General features: G+C 42.4%; 1 protein-coding gene across 3 annotated transcripts in view; it reads right to left on the reverse strand.

Moving 5' to 3' along the window:
- The window catches only part of WDR19 (WD repeat domain 19), a 77343-nt gene that overhangs the window by 43218 nt on the left and 18420 nt on the right, over positions 1-15705 (reverse strand). For all 3 annotated transcript variants that reach the window (XM_077477630.1, XM_077477629.1, XM_077477631.1), the window contains exons 9-14: positions 15166-15339; positions 12909-12979; positions 11983-12155; positions 9777-9891; positions 8361-8467; positions 7408-7530 (exon numbers count right to left, since the gene is read on the reverse strand). In XM_077477630.1, the coding sequence (XP_077333756.1) occupies positions 7408-7530; positions 8361-8467; positions 9777-9891; positions 11983-12155; positions 12909-12979; positions 15166-15339 (763 nt within the window). The remainder of the gene's footprint in view (positions 1-7407; positions 7531-8360; positions 8468-9776; positions 9892-11982; positions 12156-12908; positions 12980-15165; positions 15340-15705) is intronic.

Consider the following 15705-nt stretch of genomic DNA (forward strand, 5'->3'; position numbering starts at 1 on the left):
CAAATAACATTATTAACCTGTCAACACTGTAACCTCCATATTAAACAGTATCCTCTTCCAGCTCGATACATGCCTTTTCTAACCAGGTATCCCAAGTGTTATCATACTTAGCTGGACACCCCCTATGAGTATATGACTCTTTCTTGTATGGTAGCACAGCATTAACTGCAGCTATCCAATCTTGGACAGTGGGTGGTATTGCCCTAAGCCATGTCCGTGCGATAAGCAGTCTAGCCATGAATATCGATTTCTGCAGGAAAGTGTAAAGAAATGTATCAGAATCTGGGTCTGGGAACACTCCCAGTAAACACTGTTTAGGGCAGAGTGTGAGGGGGGGGGGGGGCCATTTCATTGTGAATGAATTTTACTACTTGGGACCAGTAGCTCCGAATCACAGGGCAGGACCAAATGATATAGAAAAAAGGTACCAACGGAACCTCCACATCTACAGCATAATGGGCTGTAGTTGGCTCTGTATTTGGCCAAGCGAGGGAGGATCAAGTAAGATCTGTGTAGAATATATAACTGAGTGAGACGGTCAGACAGTTTAGGGGAGACCTTCTTGCATGCATCCAACACCTTCTCCCATTCTTCATCCTCCATCTCCCCCCACATCCCCAGCCCAACGGTCTTTTAATTGGTAAGCTAACGCTGTGGCAGATGGAAGAAGGAAACCATTATAAAATGTGGAAATACGTTTTTTTGGATTCCGACCTGAATATCACATCCAGGTATATAATTGCTCTAGGGGAGTTACGAAATTGGGAGAGCATGGCGGAGCTGGAGGTAGCGGAAGTCCATTGAATTGGAAAGGCCAAAATCCTCCTTAAGTTGCTGGAATGATTTCAGGTCTCTCCCACAGTAAACATCTGATAAGTATAGAACTCCCCTAGTAATCCACAAATTGTGGTCGAGTATCTGTAGAAGCTCGAACAAACAAGGATTGTCCCACAGGGGTTTATGACTATGCGTGGAGGAGGTCCCGAGTCTGTGCCTCACCACTTCCAACACCTTACAATGATGATATAACAATCCTTTGCAATTTCCCAGAGTCCATGGGTCACCGGGGTTACTGAAGACGAGATGAAAAGGGTGTGTGTTGATTCAGGAAAAGGGGGAGCATATCAATGCCAGATAGCGATCCCTGTCCCCCCATCTAAGTAAAAAAAAAAAATGGGACAATTGCGCTGCCAGATAATGCAAACTGAAGTCGGGAAGCGCTGTGCCCCCTAGATCCATGGTTTTTCAGTGCTTGCCAAGACAATTTGTGGCGGGTATTTCCCCATACAAAGGTATTCAGAAAAGCTTCCATGAATGAATGAATGAATGAAATACTTGTATAGCGCACAATGAGAACTGAATCGCCTCTAGGCGCTGAGAGATTCCAGAGATTTAAAGATCCGCAGTGGTATATACGCTGGAGCATGCCATAGGACGTACAGAAATTTGGGTAACAGAACCATTTTAATTAGGTTGACACAGCCCATAACGCCCAGAGGAAGTCTAGTCCACGTCTGTGTTTTAGGTTTTAAAACTGCAAATAAAAGGTTTTAAATTTAATTTGACAGTCTTCTGGAGAGCGAGTAACTATAATGCCAAGGTATTTCATGGAGCTGACACGAACTAAGGGGGGAGGAGGCTTTCACTTCAGTTGGGGCCCCAATATCCAAGGGGAGGATCTGGAATTTGTCCCAATTGATCTTCAGACCCGAGTAACGTCCGAATTGTTCTATTGCATTTAGTGCTGTTGTAAAGGAGGGGCAGGCATTCTCCAAATAAAGGAGCATGTCATCCGCATATAAGCTAACCGTCTCCACTAATTGAGCACTACGCAAGACCCTAATCCCAGGATGTGTTCGGAGCGTTGTAGCTGGGAGTTCTACTGTGAGGGCATATAGTAAAAGGGGACAGGGGACACCCGTGGCATGTGCCCCTGGCCAGAGGGAAAGCATCTGAGACCCTGCCATTGACCAACATCCTGGCTATGGGAGCCTGATAAACAAGCTGAATCCACTTAATGAAATTGGATCCAAAACCAAATCGGGCAAGGCATTCCCAAAGATAGTGCCATTCCACTGAATCGAATGCCTTGGCAGCGTCCAAGGACACTACCACTCTGGAGCCAATCTGATCATGTTCAGATTGCATGTTCATAAAGAGTCTACATAAGTTAAATGCTGTGTTTTTAGCAGGAATAAACCCAGTTTGGTCGGGATGGATAAAACTCAGGATCACTTTATTTAACCTCAGTGCCAGGACCTTGGCCAATATTTTAATATCAAGCTGGAGGAGGGAAATTGGGCGGTATGATTCGGGGAGTTCTGGGTCTTTACCCAGTTTAGATATGAGTACAATTAGGGCTTCACCCATGGATTTGGGCAAGGAAGCCGATTTAAAGAAGGGGGAAAACAGCTCATGTAGTTTGGAAACTAAGGTCTCACTAAAACTTGTGTAAGATTCAAGGGGGAGGCCGTAGGAGCAAGATGGGACATTGCCTCTTCGATATCATCAGTGGAGATGGGATAATGGGATTTAATCACCACTGGGTTTTCTGTTTTTTACTAAATATACAAAAAAAAAAAAAAAAAAAAAAAAAAAAGTAAAACAATATATATATTTTTCTTCTGTTACAAAATGTTGCAAATAAATAATCTTTCTCCATGAATTTAAGTAATTTTAAGTTAATTTAAAATGTATTCTGCTCCTCCGGATTGCTGAGACCTGCTGTGGACTTGGGGCTGTTGGGTGGTGGTCGTGGGGGGCCTGTGCCCCTTTCTCCCCCCCCTCCCCTTCCCCCCCCCTCCTCTAGGGGTGCACTCTATTCAAGTGCTATATTTGTACACTAGCTGCGGGCGGGTGGCAAGGGCTGAGAAGGGGCTCTGCCCCACAACAATACCCCGACTGTCTATGTATGTATTTGATTAAGAACAGGGTTACTGATTGTGCAACATTGTCTGGCTAAACTGTTATGATTCTGGATTGTACTTCTTGTGTGTTTTTTATGGTTAAATAAACTTTATGTTAAAAAAAAAAAAAAATGTATTCTGCTACATTTCCCTGGTGAAAATAACCCAAATCACTGTATATTATTTAGTCTGTAGGAAAGTTATATAGTGTATATACAGTGTCTTGAATAAGTATTCATACCCCTTGAAACTTTCCACATTTTGTCATGTTACAACCGAAAACGTTAATGTATTTTATTGGGATTTTATGTGATAGACCAACACAAAGTGGCACATAATTGTGCAGTGAAAGAAAAATGATAAACGGTTTTCAATTTTTTACAAATACATATCTGAAAAGTGTGCCGTGCATTTGTATTCATCCCCCTTTATTTTCATACCCCTAACTAAAATATAGTGGAACCAATTGCCTTTTGAAGTCACCTAATCAGTAAACAGAGTCCACCTGTGTGTAATTTAATCTCTGTATAAATAGAGCTGTTCTGTGAAGCCCTCAGAGTTTTTTTTAGAGAACCTTAGTGAACAAACAGCATCAAGAAGGCCAAGGAACACACCAGACATGTCAGGGCTAAAGTTGTGGAAAAGTTTAAAAGCAGGGTTAGGGTATAAAAAAAATTCCCAAGCTTTGAACATTTCACAGAGTACTGTTTAACCACTTGCTTACTGGGCACCTAAACCCCCCTCAGTCCCAGACCAATTTCCAGCTTTCAGCGCTGATGCACTTTGAATGACAATTGCGCGGGCATACAACACTGTACCCAAATGAAATTTTTATCATTTTTTTCCCACAAATAGAGCTTTCTTTTGGTGGTATTTAATTACAGCTCGGAGTTTTATTTTTTGCTAAACAAACAAAAAAAGATGCAAAAAAAAAAATCATGTTTAATAGTTTGTTATAAAATTTTACAAACGGGTCATTTTTCTCCTTCATTGAAGTGCGCTGATTAGGCGGCACTGATAGGCTGCACTGGTGGGCACTGATGGGCTGCATTGGTGGGCACTGATGGGCTGCATTGGTGGGCACTGATAGGCTGCATTGGTGGGCACTGATAGGCACAGATAAGGCGGCACCGATGGGCACAGATAAGGCGGCACTGATGGGCAAAGATGGGCACAGATGGGTGGCACGGATGGGCACTGATAGGTACCACTGATAGATGGGACTGATGGGCACTGATAGGTGGCACTGATAGGTGGCTCTGATAGGTGGCACTGCTGGGCACTGATGGGCGGCACTGCTGGGCACTGGTAGATGACACTGATGGGCACGGATAAGTGGCATTGGGGTGCAGCACCTTTGAGGCAGATTGTGGGCACTGCTGGGTGGCACTGCTGGGCGGCACTGTGGGCACTGCTGGGTGGCACTGACGGGGGGCACTTACTTTTTAAACATTTGGCACTGTAGGAGGCAGGTGGGCACTGGCAGGGGGCAGGTGGGCACTAGCAGGGCTGGCCGTGATCGGGACTGATGTCCCGATCACGGCCACCGGTGATCGGCTTTTTTTTTTTCCTAATAATAGCCGATTACCGGCTCCGTTATATCACATGATCAGCTGTCATTGGCAAACATACCAAGACACCTAAACTGACAGGCCCGGCAAGGAGAGCATTAATCAGAGAAGCAGCCACGAGGCCCATGGAAACTCTGGAAGACCTGCAGAGATCCACGGCTCAGGTGGGAGAATTTGTCCACAGGACAACTATTAGTCATGCACTCCACAAATCCGGCCTTCATAGAAGAGTGGCAAAAAGAAATCCATTGTTTAAAGAAAGCCATAAGAAGTCCTGTTTGCAGTTTGCAAGAAGCCACGTGAAGGACACAGCAAACATGCGGAAGAAGGTACTCTGGTCAGATGTGACCAAAATGGAACTTTCTGGCCAAAAAGCAAAACACTATGTGAGGCTGAAAACTAACATTGCACATCACAGTGGGCACACCATCCACACTGTCAAACATGGTGCTGGCTGCATCATGTTGTGGGGATGCTTTTCTTCGACAGGGAAGCTGGTCAGAGTTGATGGGAAGATGGATGGAGCCAAATACAGGGCAATCTTAGAAGAAAACCTAGTCTGCAAAAGTCTTCAAAAGACTTGAGACTGGGGCGGAGGTTTACCTTCCAGAAGGACAACGACCCTAAACATACAGCGAGAGCTACAATGGAATGGTTTAGATCAAAGCATTTTCATGTGTTAGAATGGCCCAGTCAAAGTCCAGACCTAAATCCAATGGAGAATCTGTGGCAAGACATGAAAATTTCTGTTCATAGATGCTCTCCATCGAATCTGCCAGAGCCTGAGCTATTTTTCAAAGAAGAAAAATGGGCAAAAATTCCACTCTGTAGATCTGGTAGAGACATCCCCAAAAAGATTGTAATTGCAGCAAAGGGTGATTCTACAAAGTGTGTGTGGGGGGTGTCAGGGGCTGAATACAAATGCATGCCACACTTTTCACATATTTATATGTAAAAAAAATGTAAAACCATTTATCGTTTTCCTTTCACTTCATAATTAAGTGCCACTTTGTGTTGGTCTATTACATAAAATCCCAGTAATGTACATTTACTTTTTTTGTTGCAAAATGTGGAAAATGTCAAGGGGTATCAATACTTTTTCGCGGCACTGTATATCTGAAAATCGGTCAATCCTGATTTAAAGACATCACATTTCTTGAGGCCTGAAAACAGACAGTGCAAATATCCCCTAAAAGACCCCTTTTTGGAAAGTAGACAGTCCAAGATATTTCGTAAAAGGCATGTTAAGTTTTTGACATTTTAATTATTTGTCACAATATTTTGGAAAGTGAAGAAATTAAAAAAAATATATATTTTTACCAGTGCAGTACAGCGTTATCATATAACTGGTGTGGCAGTGATCAGGGACACTGACTGGTGACAGTATGTAAAAAAAAAAAATGTAATGTCAATTTTTTTACAATTTCTTTTTAGCACGCTGTGAATAGAACAATACAGTGTTACCATGGTAACATTGTACTACTCTGCAGAAGTGATCAGGATTTTTTTTTTTTTACACATTAGGATCACTTATACCAATGAATTTCATTGGTATAAGCAACCATTTTTACTGAATGAAACATATTCATTCAGTGTCTTTTGATTAGCTGTGAATGGCCAAAGCTATTCCCATGGTACAGATGGGCTGTGATTGGCCCTGTCTGTACCATGAAATCACTGTGTCCAGTCACAGCTGGCAACACAATTGTATACAATGGATGACAAGAAAGGAAGCCCTCCATTGTTTACAAGTGTCATGTGACCTGCTGTGATTGGTCACAGTGATCACATGACACTGGCAGCGGGCCAGTATAGGGATCAGTCAGGACACAGCCAGGGACAGAAAACGCCTTCTGAAAGGACATTATAGTCCCGCTCAGCAATCAATCTGCTATAGGCAGGGAGGGAAGGTGTTAACTGAACTAAAATTTACACAGACCCATATCTCTGCACTGCTCAATCTGAAGTTTAAAACAAAGACAGAGTGTCTGACAGCAGACATATACTTCTAGTTTTTTTTTTTTTAGCTAGCCCATAATGGTCTGGAAATCATTTTTATGTATTAGATGCCTATTTGTAAAACAGTTCCAACCCTTGCCCACTTCATCCAAAACTATAAAAAGCTTTGGCTGGAGTTTCCTCTTAGGTGTCACATCAAGCATTTTTTTTTCATATAATTTGAAGGATTTACAAAAAAATTAAATTAAATTTTCTATGGTGCCCATATCAACCTGTCATTTTTCTAGTGTGGTTTAAAAATGAGATATTGGCAGCTGTTTGGCTGGTCTAAGCCACACGTGCATCCATCTCCTCCAGTGTGTGAGGATCTCACTACCTTTCTATTTTATATGTAAAATACATATGGGACTTAGCTTACTACTCCCTTCATTTGTTTCCACACAACTAAAACATACTTTTAGTAATCATTAAAGTGGTTGTAAACCCTTACAAACCTCTTTGACCTACAGGTAAGCCTAGATTAAGGCTTACCTGTAGGTCCAAGAAATATCTCCTAAACCTATATGGTTTAGGAGATATTTGCCCGAAAACAGGCACCCTGAGCGTGAAAGCAGGCGCACTGAGCGTGGCATTCTCAACGACGGAGCTGCCACACGTCGGCTCCCGTGCGCATGCGCGGGAGTGACGTCATCGCGGCTTCGCCGAATGACAGCGGCGGAGCTGCGAGACCCCACCAAGAAGATGGATGCGGCGGACTACAGGGGACAGCGGTGACTTCGCTGGCTCCTGTGTCAGGTAAGTGACACATAATGGACTACTATGCGATGCATAGTAGTCCATTATGCTTTGCCTTTGCAGGGAATGAAAGAGGAAGTAAACTCATCAGGGTTTACTTCCTCTTTAACTTCTTTGTTAGAGCCATTTCGCAAAAACAAATATGGATTGCATTAAATAAAGTTAAAGAAAATTACATTAGTTCCATAAATAAGGAAATCTCCAGTCAACGAATGGCACAGAATTCGATACTTCTCATCAGCAGATGGGAACAGACGAGTCTCCCGCTCCTCCTGAGCTTCTAGGGATTCACCTTCAATCTGGGGAGATTTACAAAGGACCATTTTTGAATTATATAAACATAATTCGTTTACAAACTTCACTTTAAATCCCAGTGTACATTCCTAAGTAGATATAATAGATTCTGGTTTGTCAGGCATATCTAGCAATACACATAGCAGTAAATCAAACAGCTCACCTGTTTTCAAACTGACCAATCTTTCAGGTGTGCACAATCCTCCCAATATAAAAGAGAAGTGTGGGTTGTTTTTTGTAGATTTATACTTACCTAGGTGGATGCAGCATCGGTCTTATGATGTATCAGCCAGGGCTCCTCTGCACTGAAAACCATGCGACTGAACACCGCCGATCACACATTTTTCACAGCTCCATGAGCAGAGAGTTGTAGACTGTCAGTCACAGCTCTCTGCTCATCTCCCTCTGCGCTCATTGGAACCGATTGTTCCAGCGTCGAAGATGAGCAGAGTAGCTCTGGCCACTAATAGCAGCGGGAGCCGCTGTCAATCAAATTCAGTGACACGGTAGCCAGGGGACGGGGCCGAGTCCTGCTGTCTGTGTCAATGGACGCAGAAGCAGGACTCGGGAACCCATGGAATGAGGCTCTCCGTAGGGGCACTCGATGAGGAAGAGCCAGAAGCGCCGCAGGGGGACCCCAGAAAAGGAGGATAGCATGTAAGAATAGCATGTTTGTTATTAAAAAAAAAAAGAAACTTTACAATCACTTTAAAGTTTTGCCATCTATCTACTGGTTTTGGATTATACTCCGATTGAAAGTACTAAAAATGTATTTTATAAGCTGCATTTTAGTTTCCTTCTATCTAGTCAGGAGATAATTTGATGTTATTCTCACCATATGAAGTTGTACTTTGCCCTCAAACAAAGCAGCAGCATAATCAGAATTTAGGCTCATGTTTGCAACAGTCCCCAGGTATTCCATGTCCTTCAGCTTCTCTACACCTGCACAGGAAAAATAAAGTAACTACATTTAGATGCACCGCATATTAAAAATACATTTTAAGAATTTAAATAATACATCCTAAAGGCATATTGCTAATAAAAGGATTACCCTGTATTAGGGACAGTGATATTAATACACCATGCTGCATTTTTGCTTTTTTTTTAAATGAACATGAGGAATTTATAACTAAAGGGGGGCTATCTGTAAAAAATAAAGAAACATGGGTAACTAAGGAGTGTGCATCATGTTTCTGAGGAGATTGGCACACAAGGCGTTATTGTTAAGTGGTCCTACATGTAGAAAATGTAGACATGTAAATACTATATACAGGGACTATCTTACCTGTGAAAAGTTTGCTTATTCTTTACAGCCAATTTTGTGATTCAACCACCCCAGTCCAGCAGCATAGAAAGGTTCTCTACCTCTACTGCAGGGTTCTCCAAACTACGGTCCTCCAGTGGTTCAGGAACTACAATTGCCATCATGCCTAGTCATGTCTGTGAATGTCAGAGTTTTATAATGCCTCATGGGACGTGGAGTTCCGCAACATCTGGAGGGCCATAGTTTGGAGATCACTGCTATACTGCAACAGCAGCAAACCTTAGTCAAGATCCCCCCGCTGCCACTCAAACAAATCTGCTGATTAGATAAAAAGGGAGCAGCAGTACACTGATGTGGTTGGTCATTCTTCTGCTTTCTCCTCCTTCAGCATGTTCACTATAGGCTGATCACAGCAGAGGCGCGCTGCCCCTCCATATCTAAGTGTAATTTCTTCTGTGCAGGGAATAAAAAGAGGCTGATGTATAGGCAAATGCAGGTACTTACATAGTAGATGAGGTTGACAAAAGACACAAGTCCATTAAGTCCAACCTATGTGTATGATTATATGTCGGTATTATATTGTATATCCCTGTATGTTGCGGTCATTCAGGTGCTTATCTAATAGTTTTTTGAAACTATCAATGCTCCCCGCTGAGACCACCGCCTAGTTCCATTTAAAAAAGTATTTATCTTTAATTAATACATAACTGTATTACTATATCCGCCTTAGGTACAATGTACTGGATGTGTAAACTATACTTCAAATTTTCTTGTATGAAGGAAAGATTATTATGTAATGCCTTTGTGATGCGTTAGGATTTATGTAACAAAACAAAAAAATATTGGTATTAACCCAGGCATGTACTCTGTACAGTTTAATCCCCCCCCCCCCCCCCAATTAAACACTGGGAAATAATAGATGTGCATTGTGCAGTGGACGGTGTGACAGTCACATTATAAGACAATGTAATAGAGACAGACTAATACCATTCTCGGTCAGAGCATAGAACCAGGCCCGGTTGTTCATTCCTACAGCAACATGGTAAGGACCCACAGCAACAAAGTTAGGCTCCACCTCAACAGAAACTGTGATTGGCAGCTCCTAAACAACAATTAATTGAAATGTAAAAAAGTCAAACAGCATATGAGACTATAAACATAATATATAATTTTACAGGTTTAGAAGAGTAGAGCTACATTAGCCCCATGCTTATGTTGTTGTATCAGCCAACGATGGAAAAACAGCAAGCACTTGAATGTCAGAAGTGCTAACTGTTTTTAAGGGGTCTTCTATTTTTTTGTGACTGATGTGCTGTTAGAAAACAGATCATTAATTTCATGACCTGCATACTTCATTGGAATTTCACCTGAGCCAGAGAGAAAAGGTGCAAATGTCTGAGATGAACCAAAATAATTACATTTTTTATCAGACTTATTCTTTCCGAGAAATCTGGTATGGACAACCTAAGGCTGGCTATATAGCGACAGACTAGGTAGCCTAACACTTCTCCTTTCTGTCATCCATGATGCTTTCAGACTCTCATATGGGTTTATGTCCAGGTGCTTAACTGGCCTGCCTGCAGTCCAGACAATAAAAGCACTTTAGAACCACACATACAGTATGAACCAATATAATCCCTGTAAATTTCAGTGGCTCAGTCTCCACCTAGGTCAGTTAATAATAAGGCTTCATGCACACTGAAGCTCATAAATGGATGTTTTTGGGAGTTTGGCCATTTTTTAACAGCCCATAAACTCCCCTTTGTGTTATCCTATGTGTCCATGGACACATGGATGTTTTTGGACATTTATCAGCTGGGGAGATTATGGGCGGTTTTCTTAACGCCCTAAAATCACATTCAAAAGCAGTCATAAAAACGCCAGACGCCGGTAAAAGCTGTTAAACGCAGTTCCTATTGGAGCCCATTGATTTGAATAGGAGTCGCACCAAAAGCCTTAATAAAATACTTTAAACACCTGTGTACTTTGCTTATTTTTGACACTTTTTTTTAGGTGAATGGGTACAATGTACCCCATACTCATTCACACAGGGTGGGGGCCCCCTTGTTAAAGGGGGCTTCCAGATTCCAATAAGCCCCCGCCCACAGACCTCATCAACATGAGGGCAAGGTGCTTTGGGGTGGGGGGGCCCTCCTGCCCCAAAGCACCCACCCTCCCATGTTGAGGGCATGTGGCCTGGTATGGTCCAGGAGAGAAGGGGGGCGTTCCCATAGGGAACCATTGATTTTGAATAAAGGCAGAGAAACGCCACTAAACGCGCATTGAAGCCAATGCAAAACGCTGATAACAATCGCATTTTTAAAGCAGCATTTTCCTACCAGTAATCCGATGCCCAGAACGACTTTTCTGAGCATCCTGTGTGCATGGAGCCTTGAAAAACAACTTTTGTGCGTCCATTATTGGTCCATGCATCGACATATGAAGACCTTCAGAAATTCAGAATTATATACTAATCCAAAAAGTCTGTTGTATTAAAGTGGTTGTAAACCTCAGACATGAAATACGAACAAAGCATATCCCTCTATATTGTGTACATATCTCTATCCGGGGCACTAAGTATCATTTCTGTCTGCTGCTTTCTTTCTCTGCTATCAGCATGAATCACTTCTGACAAGTTTTCCTGACACCAAGAGAAAAAAGGTGACAGAGGAGGGACCTCCAGCAGACTGACAGTCTCAGCTTTTTTCGTGTGTGTGTGTGTGTGTGTGTGTGTGTGTGTGTGTGTGTGTGTGTGTGTGTGTGTGTGTCGGGAGGGGAGAGTTCCCTTTCCTCCAATCAGCTCTCCAAACTCCTCTCACCGAACAGTATGTGATTTCAGCTTTCTGCCCCCGTTATTTTTTTATTTTATTTTTTTGACAGCTCAGACAAGCTTTAAATTGAACACTTTGAACAGATGTAGAGAAGAGACGAAAGCAGATAAACGGGTACAACTTATGTAGGAGGATTTGTTTCATCCCTGCGTATTAACTGAGGCCATTCACTACACTGGGTTTATGTAAGGGTTTACAACCACTTTATTGTGTTTTCAGTGGCAGTTTAGTAAAGATACATTTGGTATAAAAAGTAAATCATGACCTAGTGATCACTAAACAGGTGAAAATAAAAAATAAATAAAAATGAAAGCCGAACTTGGCACAATGTAAGAAATTTAAATTAAAACTATTTTTCTTACCCCTTCTACCAGATTGCACACAGTGACCTCCAGCAAGGATGTGAGATAGGCAATCTTGGTGCCACTCGTATCTCCCAAGATAGGAAGTTTGGTTAAAAAGACACTGAGTGACCCTCGCTGAGTGGATATCGCCAACAATTGTCCATCGTCTGTCCAGGAAAGTCTATCTAAACCTTTAGCAAAAAAAAAATGGGTGTTATCCTGTAGATATGTTCTTTTTTACAATATATTTTTATATCTCTTAATACAACATCTCTCATACAAATTATTTTTGTCCTGGGTAGTGTGGGGATTGTTTTCTTCTATTCATATGGGAATCTCCAGCAGTACAAATATGGTTCTTTCTCCATTAAATGGAAAGATTGTTTTAACATACTTTTTCCCTAAAGCCCCATACACACTATCAGTTTTTCTGCTGAGTTTTTCCTTCAGTTTTACCAAAACCATATAATATGAGGTCAAACCTTAGGAGTTTCAATTTGTATGCAATCAGGCAGGCCCTTCTACTACATGGTTTTGGTAAATCTGAAGGAAAAAATCAGCAGAAAATCTGATAGTGTGTATGGGGCTTTACTAGATCTACACTCCTCCCCCAGATTCATCACTCTATAAAAGCAGAAGAAAAAGAAGGATGCATCTTGTACTAAATATTTATATGTAAAATAATGACTGTAAAAAGGATATAAATCATCAGTTTTTATTAAAACAGACCCAAATATGTTGCGGTTTCCTTTAAAAAATAATTGTATTGCTGTCTGTGTCCCTTCTGATATTATCCTGACTTCCTGTCCTGGTCTAAGAATCTTAGGAGAAATCTCCCAAATGGGAGTACAGACACATGACAGAAGGTCTAACCCTTTCCCACCCTATCAAAAATTGTGCTTATGAACAAAGTAAATAACCTTTTATGTTAGCTGCTTGGTTACCTTTAGTTTCATCATCCAGTGTGATGATCGCATACATTTCTTTTAGCTCACTCAAATCATGGATTTTAATACTAAAACAGAATAGAAATGTTACAATGAGGAGAAAAAAGAAAAAAAAAGAAAATAGTAACAGACAAGAATAATGTAAAGTGCCAAATAAACCTGAGGTAGGAATTTGTAAAATGATTGTACACAGTTTAATAAATGTATTGTTGATGTAGGACTTTGGAGTATGGAGTATGACCAAGAATTTAAGTAGTCGCCAAATGATGCCAGGACATAATTATTATTGTGCAACATGGAAAACTCTGGGGGCATGGAAGAAAATGGCATATAAGAGCATTATATGCCAGAGCTCAGTGTAAACAGGTCCGGGCTTGCACTATGGCAACTCAGGCATCTGTAAAAGTAGATAAACTGTGACAGAGTATCATTGAGTAGTGGGACAGGTGCATCCTAGCTACTACCTCCTGTGTAATGCCTGGTGAGCCTCAAGAGCACAGCACTCAGCCTGGGAAGTCTCTGGAAACCTCCGTGTAATCCATGCAAAAAAGAGAAAAAGGCTGCTGTAATGCAAAGCTGCTAAAACATCATTTTATTATTGCATGTGAACAACAATCGAAAAATTTGACGCATTTTGGCCATCAGGCCTTAATCAAGGCTATGATTAAGGCCTGATGGCAGAACGCGTTGTATTTTTGACTGTTGTTCACATGCAAAAAAATAAATAAAATGATGATTTAGCCTAATTCCATTGCACCAGCCTTTCTCCCTTTTTATCATGGAGTAGTACCAGAGAGGTGATGCAAAGCCCTGTGGGCTGTTCAGTATCAGGCTGTCACTAATAAAGCAGAAAAGGTCATCGTTGTCTAGATACTCTTCCATCAGTAGTGATACAAATTTGAAAAAAAAAATATTTTTCTATCATGCTTTGTAAAAGTTCCAGTGAATACTAAAATCTGGACATTAACATTTTATAGTCCAGGCATAGGCGTAACTAGAACCTTCAGAGCCCCGCTGCAAGAAATCATAAAGTGTCCCCTACGATGGGGAAACGCCAGGGCCTGATCGCAAGTGCGAATTTTGTGACACTGGTAGTTCCACCACTGGTGTCAGTAGTTTTATGTTTGTTAATTTATTTGTTTATCGGTTTTCAACCATTTTATTTTTACAATTTTTTAGGCTTTAGGCTTTGGTGTTTCACCTTTGAGACTGAAAAAGTAGACTGAGGACACAGCCCTCTCCATATCTGCAGTCTCAGCTGCACAGAATGAATGGACAGGAATAGCTCTGCACAGACGCTTTCTGTTCATTTGAATGGTATGGATCACTGACCCTAATCATTAAGACAAGAGAAGGGCTGGTAAATTACACATTTACCAGCCCCTTCCCCACTCTCCATATTGACATCCCCTGCAGCAGCTAGTGGGAGAGGGGGAAAGCTGGCAGTGCTGTGGTGGATGAGGGAGCCAAGGGAGTACACAGGGGCCTGAGGGCAGCAGAAGCTCGATATGAGGGGTGGTGGGGGCAGCATGTGGGCAAAATGATCCCCTCTATTTTCCTCCTGCAGCCGCTGAAAGGTGAAAAATGGAGGGGATTGGTTGCTTTATATGCCACCCCCACTGCCCCTCCTCTATACGTTGCAATTGCAACCCCTGTACATATGCCCTGTCCTTTCCATCCTGGAACAAATCCTCTCTACTCCCCTAATCCTCTGCAGCACAAATTCCAATTTCCGTTCAGTTCTATACTCCTCCTCCCTAGCTCCTTCTGTCTGTGTACAGGAGAAGAACATCGGAGCCGAGGAGGAGCCGGCTTCAGTGAGGTCTGTGAAGTGTGCAGCCAGTCGGCAGGGAGACATGCCGGCTGCCACAAAGGGGGTGATCATCCCCGCATGTGGGACACCAGGCACCCCGCAAGGGATGTGGGGTAGATGTCCAGAGTGCCCATGCTGGCGCACCCCATTAGGCAGAGAACTTGAGCTCAGTGCCGGAGCTTGCTCCCTGGCACTGGGCTCTGGGAATTAGCACAGCATGTCTAAAGCAGATTTTGCTGGGGAAGGGGCCCAGGGCCCCCAAGTGGTGGAACGCCAGGGTCCAGTCGTAACTGTGACATCTGCGACCCTGGTAGTTCCTCTACTGAGTCCAGGGCTGATTTTAACAGCCTACTTAGTCCTGGCTGAGTGTAAACATGCAATGATGCTGTTTCCAGAGTTTGGGAGAATGGTTGGTTTGGAAAAAAAAAATCTTTCACTTACTTGTTGTCACCACAAGATGCAGCTTTGTTCAATGACTGTGAAATGGCGATACTGGTTAGATTATCTTTATGGTTGCTTGCCTGGAACAGCTCTTGACCAATCTCACTCATGTGTGTGGAAATCACCACAAAGAAGCCAAGGGAGAAGCCAATCATGATGTAGCCATCACCATACCTGGCCAAATACAAGGAACAAACCTCAAATACAGCAAACACACACTTCTTCATTATTCCATTAAAACATATCCATAGTTCTCAGTTATGCAAACTTCTTCCATAAATGCCTTACATGATCTTGTTGTTGGAAAAATCACCAAGATACAAACTAAGTTAAAGCTGAGTGCCACCCAAACGTGACTCCTGACCCCCTGACATGTCGCACTTGGCTTGTCATTTGTTTTGGGAGGGGGGGTACCTAGTTTTGACAGGTACCCCGCTCTCGATTCCACTTGCAGGGCCACAGTGCCACAAGGGGAACTTCTCCCCCTCCCTGCAATCTTCTGGGCACGTCACAGGTCCCAAAAGATTGCCCGGCCATTCA

This window comes from Lithobates pipiens, unplaced genomic scaffold, assembly GCF_037356315.1.
Source record: "Lithobates pipiens isolate NorthernLeopardFrog02 unplaced genomic scaffold, aLitPip1_a1.2 Scaffold_13, whole genome shotgun sequence".
NCBI classification, from domain to species: domain Eukaryota; kingdom Metazoa; phylum Chordata; class Amphibia; order Anura; family Ranidae; genus Lithobates; species Lithobates pipiens.